Genomic DNA, 14,750 nt, shown 5'->3' with positions numbered 1-14,750 from the left:
CTAGTAAACAAGTAAAACCGGACACCCTGTATTTAAGATAGAGATAAATCCAAGTTCAAGACGCAAGTACGAGCGAGCCGCGGGGGTATACAAGGTTTCCGTCGCTAGTACTACCGTTCCATTCCGCCTTGGAAGATCTCTGTGACGAGAGCATCGCACTGTACCCAGTCTCCCGGTATACGAATTCAATAATGATTCCGCGATGGACCATTTTACTGTCGTGAGTATATATTTATTACTATATTTCATAATTCTATATGTGTTACTTCAATCACCTGTTTTATATAGTTAATATGTATACAAACCTATATAATTATTAAATCTTAATCTAGTTTTTTTACAAATTTTCTGTTGTATATTATAAACATTAACAATGTTGTACAAACCTTAAATAGTCAGGTGCGTCAGAATTTTTAATTATTATAATGCTTAATTGCGTAATAATTTTGTTTTTTAATTTTAACATTTGAACATTATTTGATACGTTAAATATCGAAACAAATATATATACGTTCAAATAGGCTCAGTTAAGCATTTTGGAAACGTATAAACATTGACATATTGTTCATTTAAGTATATATTTACAGTTTATCGTGTATTTATATATTGATCCTAATTTTCTTCATATTACTGCCAGGATCGGAATATTGATTATATTAAGAAAAAAACTTACAAAGTTTTGGATGCGTGGCTATCTTTATGATTGAGTGATTTTTTAATTATTTTTACTTTTACACTTAGATTTTCGTGAAATAAACTCTATTACTAATTATAATATGATAATTATATTAACATTATTAATTACGTTAAATTTTAACTAAGTCCAGTATTCTTCAAAAATAATAATTCCTTTATTAGTAATTGTGTACAGTATTGCAATACATTAATGTCTCAAAGTTATCTTATAATAAATTTAAGAAGTTTAATAAACAAACACTTGTAAAAACATTCTATTATGGTGTGAAGGATTTTTAAGTGAAAAATAGAGCCTGGGAATAAATTCTCCAACTAGAGTATTAAGGATATTGTAAAGAGACCACAAAAAAAACCTGTCCGAGTTTGTTGTGAGCTCTTCTCAGAAAAGGGCGCGTTTCGAACCCTCGTAACCTTTGAAGGTTGCCGTATAGATGTGTTCAATCTAATTCTAGTTTCTATTAATTTGGTCTCTTCTAGCATTCTTCTTATGACTTATAAAAGTGGTCACTTTAAATATAATTACTTTACATTTTGTAGGATAACGCAACTTATAGTTTGCACGGAACACTATTTGCTACCGGAATTACCACCGGGCGAGGCGCCTGAACCTATTCTGACCTTCATGGAAAGTACATATCAGAGTAGCCGCATAAGAACTGGATATGATGCCGGTGAACCGTTACTCCTTACGCCTTATATCGAAGAGAAGAAATTTGACGAAGCAAGGAAAGCTGCGTTCGTTGACCCTGGGTACACTTTGCCTGACATGGAAAGCTACGCGGGATATTTAACAGTAAGTAACATATATCTCCACTAGGTGGATCAAAGACATTGGTTACAGGAAGTCGTTGAAAGCGGCCAGCGCAGAACCGATCATCTTGACGATCTTTGGAGTACGCCTATGCCTTCCACTGGGCGTCTATAGGCTGATATCATGGTGATGATGAAAGAATATCTCGTAATTATTTTTATTTATTTTACTCTTTTTTTTAGGCGAAAATATGTAGTTAGTGTTTATTTTTTTTACTCTTAAAAAATAAACCATAACGTAATAAGGACATGTTTATTTATTTGCCAAAAAAAAAAAAACAAGATGTAATAGGCAAAAGATGATGCACGAAGAGTGGTCATACAAACGGCGATATCTTTCAGACACCCATTATCAGATAATGGTTTTATCATGACAGTAGTAAATGCTATATGAAAAAGTATAATTAAAAATATAAAAAAAGTATAGCACTTTAAATTATTATGTTAATGATATTAAATGACATAAGTAACAAAATTATCGATTCAATTATGTCGTGAAATAGTTGTTTCTATTTATTTATAACAACTATATTTTACCTATGTATCACGACAAATACCATTTTAATTTGAATCTGTGTTTTAAAAGTTCCACGTCGTTCTTTTGTAATTTAAAAAAAAATGAAAAAACATATTCAAACATATTTAGAAATATTTGGTTAATAACTTGGTTATATTTGCCATAATATCGAAATGTTAAAAAATATTCACATAGCATATATTTTTATAATGACTTGTTATATATTATTTACTATATTTTAATAGTAATAAGTTTCGTAAACAAAATTTTTCATAGTAACTAGATCCATTAAGGATTGTCTGAAAGAAATAGCCATTTACAATAAGATCGATGTACAATAGTATTGATGTACAATAAAGAGTAAATAAATTAATAACAAACACCCTCAATTAAAAAAAAATCTAAAAGTTTTACTAATAAAATAAGATAAATTTGTAAGTAGAACACACGACGCGGTAATAGATAATAAACTATTTCTCCGGTGTATTGCCGATTTTAAATGAATTTATCGTGTTTAATTATTTTCTTGTAAATTAATAATTATTAAGAGAAAACTCGGTAAATGTCAGAAGTAGATGTAGTGATTGAATTGGTTTGGATTGGATGCGCTGCAAGCGGCGACGGCGTTGCATTGGGGACACACATGTCGACGTGACCTCGCGAGCGTGGGACTGTTCTTGGTGCAATTTCCTATCTCGAAGCGAAATGGTGAGCCAACGCGCAACCACCATCAATTACCCATGCGCCACATTGCACCCGTAGTCATTACATAATACTCTTTGAACAGATAAACCAAAGTACTTGTGGAAAGATTTTATCGTAACTTGATAAATATATCGAAAAGTAAAGATTAGATATTCGAATAAGTCGTTTTAACCTTTCATTTTGATATTAAATATAAATTCAAATGTTTACATCTCTTCAATATATCGACCTTTGAGAGTAGATATCTAGATGTTTTCTTAAATCCTTTGAATTGATATTTCGTATTATTATAAGCTATACATTAGAACTCTATAGGTTTATTCAATTTTGTTTTTTTATAACCTACTAGTACAATATTTAAAAATCTATTTTATTAATTAAAAATTTATTGGATCAAACTAATATTAAGTTATCAGTGTATATTAAATAAAACTTTTCGTAAATAAATCGAAATTTCTAAACTTTAATCATAAATATTGTAATGAAATATCAACATCGGTGACGGAGTGATGGATTATGGCCATAAGTTGTGTATTGGATCCTGATGTAAACACTGGATCACGACGCACACAAACATTACCATCAATCCAAAGTTCTATTAGTGGATTATAATTTATGCCACTTTCTGTAATAGTTATATTCTAACGGATTTAACTTTATTTAGAAAAGCACATCGGGCATAGAAGTTTTAAAATTTTGCAGTTAAGCGTTATATGAATTTTAAAGTTGTTTAAGACTGATTTTTATAGAAAAAAAAAACAATATATTGACCTCTTTAGGTTGTAAAAATTATTGCAGAATGTAATAATAAATAAGTTAGCTACGACAAAAACGTTGTATTGCAAGAAAAAATTATTTTGACAAACACAAAAAGTATTTTTTTCAAAGAAGCATTATGCTCTAATATGAAATGATTCGATATTCTTTTAATTAACAAATGAACACTACAGTTTTGGTTTGTGGTGTTATAACTGTAGAAACGGTTTTTTTAAACGTTAAAATGGTAAAAACACAATTGCCTGCTAGTCATAAAATCGTAACATCACATAAATTATAATATCTTGCTGTATATAGCTCTAATATAAAAACAAGGAAAATAAAATTATTCTCATTCAGTGTTGAGGTCATCGGACTCTTTCTAATAAAAAAAAACGAATAACGCTATTCTACTATAAATGTTAAAGTAATAGCATAATCCGTTATTATCGTGTACCAAAAGCAACAGGTTATATCCTTAGATTACGAATAACACAGGATATATCATTAGTTAGTTCGTCGCTAAAAACTCGTCTTACCTATCGAAAGAGTATAAACAAATTTATATTAATTTTATTTTATTCAATAGTTCTTTGTTATTCAATGTCAGGAAAAACTAATTTAAATGGTTCAAAATAGTTCAATGAGGAATCGTTGTTAGGTTAATATATTTAAGCAAAGTAAAATATTGTAAACAATTTATTAAATTCAAAATAACGTTTATCCAATTATAATAATAACATAAACTAATAACCTAAAAATATGCTAGCTATATAGATTGTTTACTTGATATGCACGTCAGTAAAAACTTTTTAGAAGCCGGTAAAGAAATTACAAATGGCTGGAGAAAATGACCATCACCCTACTTTCATACAGGCTTTCTTGCCTATATTAAGATTTTAAATTAAGGTCGTTATAAGCTAGTTTTTAATGCAATTGCAAATCGTATACTGATCAAGTAGCTTTATTATAATTAATAATAAAACAGTAAGGGTAAATTTTATATAAATTATATTTTATATATATTATAAATTTAATTGAAATAACATATTTAATAATTCAAGATAATTGTTTATCGATGTAAAAGCTTCAAATGGGTGAACGAAACCCCCACTGCCAGGCATAGGCCTCCCCCAAAAGTCGTCACGATGACTGATCCTGGGAATTCCCGCAACCTTCACTATGTCGTCAGTCCATTGCTCATTTACTGCTAATTAGTGTACGGTACACCGTATCAAAAAATCAATGGTTTCATAGATAACAATTAATGTAATGCGATAAAGCTTTTTCAAAATTATGATTACTGCATTTTAAAATTGTTTATTGTTTAGAGTCTGTTCCTGCAGATTTTGTATTGCGAGTAGTTATTGGCCTGCAGCATTTTAATAGAAAAAATAAAATAAATGTAACATATTTGAAAATGTACACTTTATACGAGGCAATTGGTTACAGTGTACAAATTTTAACGCTTTTTGCTAAAAATATGTATTATATTCACCCCTTCAAAGCTTTCGCGCTTATAATGAATCACCATATATTAATAATTAAGAAATCATTTTTGTCATGAATAACAGTTTAAAAAAAAACTCTGAATATAAGCAGGATATTAATTAAACACGTAAAGAAATTCAATTTAGGTTGTCGTTTTAAATTTCCCGGAGATGGAATGTGTACTAGATCAGCTTGATAGATTACGATCTTCTGAGACGAGACTAGTTTTCCAATAGTAGGAATATATTACTAAATTATAAACAATTATTTTGTTGGCGACTCAAATGGTAGAAATACTTTTGATGTAATATCACTCAAAAGACACTAATGATGAACGCGGTTGCTCGAAATACGATTATACACGCATCGACGCAATTAGGGAACACAAAAATAAGCTTTTTTTAACATGTTTTTTTTTCGACTTATTATATGCAAAATAATTACCTCTGCTCAAATTATTAAAAATAATAATAAATTAAGCTGCAAAATACGTAGGTAGTACGTTGTCGAAGCGGAGGTTAAAAAAACCATTATGGCTCGGGGCTATAAAATGTGTCATTTTTATATTTAGAATTTACATTGTTTAATCTATAATCAAAATACTATTTGTACTGCATTACTCGTTAAAATCTTTTATGTTATCACAGGGGTTAGTTTGTCTAATTCTAGCATCTATTAGATTGGATTCTTCTATCATTTTTTTAGTGACGTACATAAGTAATCACAGTAAATGAACGGAGGTGAATAATAATATGAACAAATAAATAAATTAAAATAAACACGGTTCCTTATGATCTTTCGGGCGACTACTTTATTGATCCATGCTAGGTGGCTGCTTAGTCGAGCGAAATAAATAATGTAAGCCGAAGACGAGGGTCTTGAGGGAGCCCTCTTACTTTGTGGTGAAAGGGACTTGGTTAAGCGCCTTCAACGCTTCATAACGTTTTTCTAAGTGGTAATAAAGTTAACCAAACACCAGTCAGTTCAAGTCTCGACTTGATCTTACTGGTGTTCGGTTCAGCATTTTGACTGAAGGTATCTGAGAGGGGTAAATCTGCATTTGGCTCCATACCTTCAGTCAAAATGCTGCACACACTGACTGACAGCTTACGTCGAGCTTTGAAGGCTATATTAGCGATAGAAGACTTCGGAGACTCTAGCTGAAATTTCCACGGGAGCCCCCAGCCTTAACTTCGTAAACGATTTAAATGCCAATAAGGCAACAGTGGACTAGCATCGACAGCGACCAAAATATATCAACGCTCCATAACCTCAAACTAATGTCCACGATAAAAGTTAATAACCTTCATTATCATTATTTCTGCCACAGGAGGGGCATTACTGTACATAGGCCTCCCCCACAGGATTGGTTAAAGGCGGCTGCATCCAGCCTCTTACTGTCTTAGGCTAGATCAATACAGACATAATAAAAATTATACTTTAAATCAACAATTTATTGTTAAAATAATTATGTATTAATTTAATGAATATGGGCAGTTCAATGTTACGTAGTAAACCAGTCGCGGCGGAGGATCGCTATAAAACTCTGCCATCTGAATATATCTGTTTCAAGTCGTCATATACGAGTCATAATAAAATGTAATTAAGCTATAACTTTTAAATGTGTTAACTTTCAGATAGACAAGGAATACAATTCGAACCTCTGGTTCTGGTACTTCCCCGTCGCAGACAAGCCCGTGGAAGAGACTCCTTGGATAATCTGGCTGCAGGGCGGACCAGGAGCTTCGTCCCTGTACGGTCTTTTTACTGAAATCGGCCCTTTCCGTGTCACAGAAAATAGCAATTTAGAAGGTACAAACTACTCTTCGCCAATAATTAGACCATCTTCTCAATAACTATATTTATTTTTAATCTTCGGTAACACGACCAAGTTTCTACTACTTTATGTGATTTGAAATGGTTGTCAATTTGCGAGTGGAAAAATTTGCCTTAACTAAAATAGGAAATAGGTAACTAACTAAAATAGAGAATAAAGTAATTCTTTACCCGTATCTAATACTTTTTTGCCCATTTAAATCCATACTTGCAATTCCTTGACACAAATCATGAGAGAAATCTACGATCGTCAGAATAATCTTTGACTACTTTGTTCTTCACGCAAATCTGACTTCGATCATTCTTCGTTTCCAGTCTAAAACGTAATAATTTGGAATAAACCTCCCCTCGTATTAAATACTCAACAACATGTTACAACAGGTTTAAAAGAAAGAAAGAATGAAATCATTGTTTTTTTTACTATAATTAACATTAGAATAACGATATCTTATCATTTTAAAACTAAATAAAACGTACTTGTTATTAGAAATGAAATACTCATGGGGGAAGAACCATTCGCTGCTCTTCATCGACAACCCGGTCGGCACAGGGTTCAGTTTCACTGACGACGACCGTGGTTATGCCACGAACCAGACCACTGTGGGTATTTATTATCCAAAATAATAATCCATTATTCCTTTACTTAATACAATCATTAAAATTAATAATTGTTATTAAATAAAAAAAGTTGTGATTTATGTAGTATAATGAAACTAAACTTATGTTAAGATGGTAATACGTAAGAAAGAGACTAATATATAGCTACTTCCGCTATGCAGCAGTAGTCGCGAAATGAATTCACTCAACACGTGTTTCACCCCTCCACGGGGCTTCCTCACATTGCACGACTACTGCTGCATAGCGGAAGTTCCTATATATTAGTCCCTTTCTTACTTAGGATAAACTTCCGTAAAGTAACACCTGAATCTATTAGATATTTAAGATGGTAATAGATTAATAGAGTTGAATATTGAGAGAGTTGAATATATATATGAAATATATATGAATATATAGATGAATATAATATACAAGGTGATAAGCTATATATAGGGTGTAAAAACTTGAAATTGTTGAATATAAAGCTCTTCTGTAATTAATTATTGTTCAGCAAAATTTATTAAAAAGCAATGGTTCCAGAAACAACGTAATGATAAAATAGTATGAAATAGCGTTTCTAAAATTCAAGTAACTAATAAACACAAATTAATGTTTACCATCTGATTTTGCAGACTTTTTACTGACAGAAATAATCGACCAGTCGCATTTCAATAGAAAAAAAAAGATAATAAATAATATAGCAAGATATTTTATAAACCACAAATTATTAATCTATTTAATATTTAAAATAAATATAATACTTTAGTAATTTGTGGTACATAAAACATTTGCTTTTTTTTTTGGAAAATCTTCGTAGTCCGACTACATAACTTAATCCGAATAGCAGCGTAACATATAAAACTTATTTTTGTCACATAGATTGGAGAAAACCTCTACACAGCTCTTCAACAATTCCTCACGTTATTCCCGGAGCTAAGAAAAGCCCCGCTGACTATAGCCGGGGAATCCTATGCTGGGAAGCACATACCTTCATTAGCGGTACAAATCCACTGGCACAGAGAAGAGGATGAGCCAATCAATTTACAGGTATGAATTAAGTATAAAGTGCATGCCCGATTCATAGAAGCACGAGGGGTCCTCCTTGAGCTAAAACCGGTGAAGGTACTCGGAGAACCCCCCGTGCGCCGTGAAGAGCTGGACCAAAACCGCGTTCACCTCGATACTGCGGAACACGCGATATGCTGAGATGGCGTCCGGGAACACTACTTAAGTTATTGAAGGTGTATTTTTTAAAAAGATTTGTAAATAAATGGTTTCATTGAAATAACCGCAGGGTCTCGCGATCGGCAACGGGTTCATCGATCCTTTAACTCTACAACGCTACAGCTACTTCGCGCGTGAAGTTGGACTGTTGGACGATAAAGTAGCCGATGCCATGAACCATCTTGAAACTGCCGTCACACAATTCATCAACAACGGAGAAATGCTTAAGGCATATGCGGTGAGCATACTTGAAATTTTAAGCCGATTTGGCGTTACTTTTCTTATAAGGTTTCATTTGTTATTAATATACTAGAAAATTGATTATAGCTACATTAAAATGGTGAATCTTTAGCTCATTTTCTTTCAATTGATGTATGGTACACCCTTTCGAAAAATCAATGGTTTTTGGGTAATCATAAAATAGTAACAAAACTCGTTTTCAAAATTCCAATCTCTACATATTAAAATTAATTATTGTTTACTATCTGTCCTTGGAGACTTACCTACATTAAATTATTGCAACATATTTCATATGAAACGTTATACAATGTTCGGAAATATGTGCAAAAGCTTTAAATTTAAAGTTTTTACTGACAAATGAGTTATTCATTCATCCCTTTTAAACTTTTTAAACCTATAGCCTATTATTAATAAAACCTATTATTACTAAATATTTAACTACATTAGGCCTTGTTATGTTTTCACTCGTCTCTCTAGAGTTTAACGCACACAGTGATCATGATAATATATTTTAGATTTAAGTAATAATAAAAATACTAATAAAGTGATATTAGGAAAATAGATCGCTACATATAATTTCATACACCAATTTTAAAGATATAGCCATATGAAAACGGTATTTATAACAATAATGAGAAGTAACCGTCACAGACTAGCAGATTGGAAACTGAGGTGACAGTGTGGAGGCCAAAAATATCACGCAGAACGGATGGCCGCCGGGTCCTAAGGATCCTTAGGGAAGTCCACACACAAGCTTATAACTAAGCTGTTAGATATTGGTCGCTTTCAACTGGCTGTATTGCAAATACACAATGGAGGCCTATGTCCAGCAGTTGTCGTCGCACTCCTAAAACAATAATGATGATAATCCATATTTTTTTTCATAATACAATCTTTCTTGACTCATGTTCAGACTGTAACGAGATCCGTCGCATACTTCATTTTTCGGAAATTTCAATTTTTTTTTTCAGTATTATAACTATCTGCTTCAACTATTCATATCGGAGTCCCGGCTAACAAATCTATACAATTATCTACAAGACGACATAAGCCTGGAAGGAGGGTACGTTGACTTTATTCAGCGGGACGATGTGAGGAGAGCACTACATGTTGGCAACATCAATTTTACCTCAATAGGAGTCGTGTACAGAAAGCTAGTACCCGATTTTATGGGCAGTGCGAAACATTGGTTAGAGGAAATGCTTGAAAACTACAGAGTAATGATTTACAAGTAAGTAAATAATTATTTACGCCTTCATATATCCATACCATCTTGTTCATAGATAATTGTAATAGGCAAAACATTTTTATTCCAATTATTTGAATTGGGCAGGAAATCTCCGTAATATCTTCTCGTGAGAAATACCGTCTTGTCTTAAGTGGCAGTTGGCTGGGCATATCACGTGTGCAACCGATGGCCATTGGGGCCGAAATGTTCTTGAGTGGCGACCATGAGCCGGTTGAATCTGCCTGGTTAAGACGCCACTAGGTGGACCAAGGAGACAGCAAAGTTCGCAGGAAGTCGCTTATTGCGTGACCTTTGCCTTGCAGTGGACTTCTAGCGACTGATATACCAATATCGATAAATAAAGTACTATAAAAGAATAGAAAGATTGATCTCTAAACATAGTTCTCTCGATTAATAACAATATTTATTTGATATTGTCATGTGGAAAACGTTTATTGAATAATTAACATAATTATTGTGCGCGGAAAATGAATAATTCGTCTACGAGCGGTTGCGCATCCAATCCTGGTTCAAATCTGACTCCCCGAGAACTGCAACGGCCGCGGGCGCACGTGCTGCGCCTTGGCTACCTGCCAAGGCGCAAGCAAGAGCGCGTATAGTGCACGCCATGCGAGTGAGCGACTTTTTATGTAGCAATATTATTACAATATTAAATTATTTTTAAACAAAATAACAAAAGACAACAGTACAATTACATATTACATATGTGTAGAAGTCTAAAGCACATACGCCGAAGATTAGTGTTTAATGCCCTTGATTTATGATCTTGAATCGCTGGTTCAATTAAAAACAAAGTGCACGGTTTAAGATTTAATTAACATCGCTAACAAACTAAGAACACCAGAATATCCGTAGACAAAAACATGCAAAGACGCGTAGTTATTTACATACGATTGTAAACTATATCTTTACAAAGGATTTTGTGTTCAATTGAAACCGTTACAAATTGTCTAAAATTTATATACATTATATTTTCAGCGGTCACCTAGACATCATAGTGGCATACCATCCATCTGTGAACACGTACAATGCTCTTTCGTTCTCTGGTACCTCGGAATTTAGGAAGGCGAAGAGATTGCCCTGGTACCACGACGGTAAAGTTGCAGGGTAAGATAATTTTATCCATATACGAAGCTTATTTTATAAAATACAATAACAGAATGATTAGTTATACGCGTAAAATCTTTAAATAGCTCAATTAATAATTCAATTGTCCGCAAAAAGCTTTAAAGCTCTTGAACCTATGTACGTCATATTTATTTATTTTTTTCTTATCGAATGTACCACCCGGCTAATAACTTCTGGCAGTACAAAGTCAATATGATAAATAATAATTAATTTTAATCTGTAGTAATTCAAAATTTTTAGAACGCCTTTTCTTACTGTATTCTCATTAGGTTATTTATTATTTCTTAAATTATTGTTTTGTGGTTACGGTGAACCATACATTAATTGACAACAAAAGAGTTTTTACACTCATAATCAATCACACTGTAGATACAAAATGCTGCTTATGCAACCGATCGAACTGTAGACTTCTTGAGTATGCCGAATCTGTATATTAACATGTCATCAGTGACAGCTCAAGCCTCTCTAGGGAGTTCTTGGGCCAATCACATAAAGCATCAGTGTAAGCGACATGAGAACTTGGTGGTTTCCCAATCCTGATAAATATCTTATATATCGACTGAGCCATAACAAACGGGAAAACTTCGACCTTTACCGATAAAATATGAAGATTCAGGTGTATTGGTGTATTATTTTCCTTTACAGATATTATAAAAGAGCTGGTAATCTAACGGAAGTGATGGTTCGCGGCGCCGGCCATATGGTTCCTACCGACCAGCCGCCAGCAGCGCTTGGTCTCATCTCAGCCTTCGTACGCGGTATAGAACTCGACAAAGACACCGTTGTATTAGTCGCAGAAAAAAAGTAGATGACACGTCGTCATCTGCTACACAATTAGTACCTATAAGTTCAACTTTATTATTTATAATTGTTAATTCGAACAGGCTATTTTAACGTCTAAGTGCTAAATGTATATAACTGCACGATGGTTGTGTAAATATGTAATAAAGTATTTTTTTTTCTAAACATTTCTTTTATCATTGTTACAAAGAATCCCATGTTTGTCGTCGAACAGTATTATGTAAGTTACATGACGGCAGGAGATGGTCAATGTGGACATAATAGGTTGTCAAATATCTCCCTTCCGCCCTTTTGTCTTATGAATTTCGCGGCTATGTACAAAGCGCTACAGAGCTCGTATCTGGCAATACTATACATAATTTGAAAGGTCTTGACATTACCTATAAAACGACGCTATGCATGATTAGTTTGGATATTGCGTTCAACAGTTATAGACGTGTAAACATGGAGTTCACTAACGCCGAAATTCGCGCTATTTTAAAGTTTTCCTTCGTTAAAGGCAAATCCGCTAGAGAAACGTTCCGTGAGATTAATGGTGTTTTGGGGGATGGTACTCTAACGTACGCTACGCTACGTAATAGTTTCGACGATTCAGAGCCGGCGAAAACGACACCATGGATAAGCCAGCCGGCGGAAGACCTGTGGCGGCAAATACCGATCAAATCATGGACTACATCGAGTTAGACCGGCATGTGGCATCTCGTGACATCGCCCAGGAGATGGGAGTTAGTCACCAAACCATTTTAAACCATCTGCAGAAGGCTGGATACAAAAAAAAGCTTGATGTTTGGGTGCCGCATGATTTGACGCAAAAAAACCTTCTGGACCGAATCAACGCCTGCGATATGCTGCTGAAACGGAACGAACTCGACCCATTCTTGAAGCGGATGGTGACTGGCGACGAAAAATGGATCACATACGACAATATCAAGCGAAAACGGTCGTGGTCGAAGGCCGGTATATCGTCCCAAACAGTGGCCAAGCCGGGATTGACGGCCAGGAAGGTTTTGCTGTGTGTTTGGTGGGATTGGAAGGGAATCATCCACTATGAGCTGCTCCCATATGGCCAGACGCTTAATTCTACCATCTACTGCGAACAACTGGACCGCTTGAAGCAGGCGATCGACCAGAAGCGTCCAGAATTGGCCAACAGGAAGGGTGTAGTAGTGTTCCACCAGGACAACGCCAGACCACACACTTCGTTGATGACTCGTCAGAAGCTACGGGAGCTCGGATGGGAGGTTTTATCACATCCACCATTAGCCCGGACATAGCGCCAAGTGATTACCACCTGTTTCTGTCCATGGCGAACGCCCTTGGTGGTGTAAAGTTGAACTCAAAAGAGGTTTGTGAAAAGTGGCTGTCCGAGTTCTTCGCAAATAAGGAGGGGGCCTTCTACGAGGGAGGTATTATGAAGTTGCCGTCTAGATGGAAACAGATTATCGAACAAAACGGCGCATATTTGAACTAAATCCGATCACTGTAACACTTTTTATAAAGCATTGAATAAAGAGCAAAAAAGCGGAAGGGAGATATTTGACAACCTGTTATATGGCGAAGGTCATTGGATGACGTTGGATACAGGGCGGTTCTTACCGGTCCTGTTGGAAAGCTATGAGGGAGACCTAAATCTAGCATTGGATGTCCTATGGCCGAAATGATGATGATGATGACGTGAAGATCTACCAACACTTGCTCTGACTAAAAAGTCATAGCAGTACTGCCTGCATTCAGTGTAAGAAAAACAGGTTTAAGTTGGTCAAGCAGTCTTCCTTACACTAACAAATGATGAGCAATCAATTTTGAAGAAGAATTAAAACATGAGATAATGAAGGAGATAATGTAACGTACTCTCCCATGTTTCAAGATCCTGAAAGCATATTTGGTATGACTTAATAAACTGTATCACAGTTTTAGGCCGGTCTTATAAGAGGGGATGACAACAGATTGACTTTATGCTTGTTTCATCACTTTCTACTATTAACAAAATATAATTTATATTTATAATATAGAAATTGTAGCAAAAAAATCATTAGTTATTAAGTATTAAGGCTAATTCCTAAATATTCGTCATTACCTCCATATTAAAAAGATATTTTATTTTTAGGAGTTGAGAAACTAAATAACTTTTCCATACAGAACGCTATCATTTACGTCGATGTAGACTTGCACGAATTTAAGTACGCATGTGTCTCGTTTAGTGAGCAGCTTTGAAGGCTCGTTGATGGAATACAAGTAGGTACTGTTACATGGGCGGTGTAAAACATTCGCAAAAGATTTTATGTAAGTCGTGCTGAAAGATTTGCTTCACCTTATTTTCCACCTATTTTCGATCTTCGACAGAGTAGTGGTAAACAATTGTGCTGCGAGTCGTTCGCCTAATTGCTGTAGTAGAAACAGCGAATCGCCTCAATGCGAAGCGTGCGTTGACAATGGTGTTGTTTTTTTTCGCTGGTGAGGCTCGTATCGGTGATAAATTAATTACTTCAAGCGTTGAGGCGACTATGACCGTAGTTTAATTTGTTGTTTCATCGTAACGCGTAGAAAATTGTAGATTACTGTTTCGTCGGTTGGGCAACACGAAGGTTGCCATCACGTCAGGATCACTGTACTTTAGTTACAATTTTATTGACTTATGACTAATAAAATGGCTTGATTGACATCAAATATCTCTTTATTTTTTTATACATAGAGGTACGT

General features: G+C 34.4%; 1 protein-coding gene across 1 annotated transcript; it reads left to right on the top strand.

Moving 5' to 3' along the window:
- Positions 1-12,193, top strand: LOC137922030 (venom serine carboxypeptidase-like). The gene is made up of 9 exons (XM_068764867.1): positions 1-220; positions 1,234-1,489; positions 6,613-6,787; positions 7,299-7,411; positions 8,288-8,455; positions 8,703-8,870; positions 9,844-10,103; positions 11,100-11,228; positions 11,895-12,193. Exons 1-9 carry the CDS (start codon positions 192-194, stop codon positions 12,055-12,057), a joined length of 1,461 nt encoding a protein of 486 aa, XP_068620968.1. The 5' UTR covers positions 1-191; the 3' UTR covers positions 12,058-12,193.
- Positions 12,194-14,750: the final 2,557 nt, after the last annotated feature.

This window comes from Battus philenor, unplaced genomic scaffold (genome assembly GCF_028537555.1).
Source record: "Battus philenor isolate CCGP_79_NKW_IND1 unplaced genomic scaffold, ilBatPhil1.0.hap1 SCAF_2, whole genome shotgun sequence".
Lineage (NCBI taxonomy): Eukaryota > Metazoa > Arthropoda > Insecta > Lepidoptera > Papilionidae > Battus > Battus philenor.
The sequence above is the reverse complement of the archived record's forward strand: the minus strand, read 5'-3'. Positions and strand labels throughout refer to the sequence as shown.

Bases quoted from the DNA above. Each gene is read 5' to 3' on its own strand.
- LOC137922030 (XM_068764867.1), top strand. From the start codon at position 192: ATGATTCCGCGATGGACCATTTTACTGTC. The intron at 1,490-6,612 runs GTAAGTAACATA...GTTAACTTTCAG, and splicing joins GCTACGCGGGATATTTAACA to ATAGACAAGGAATACAATTC. The intron at 8,871-9,843 runs GTGAGCATACTT...TTTTTTTTTCAG, and splicing joins AAATGCTTAAGGCATATGCG to TATTATAACTATCTGCTTCA.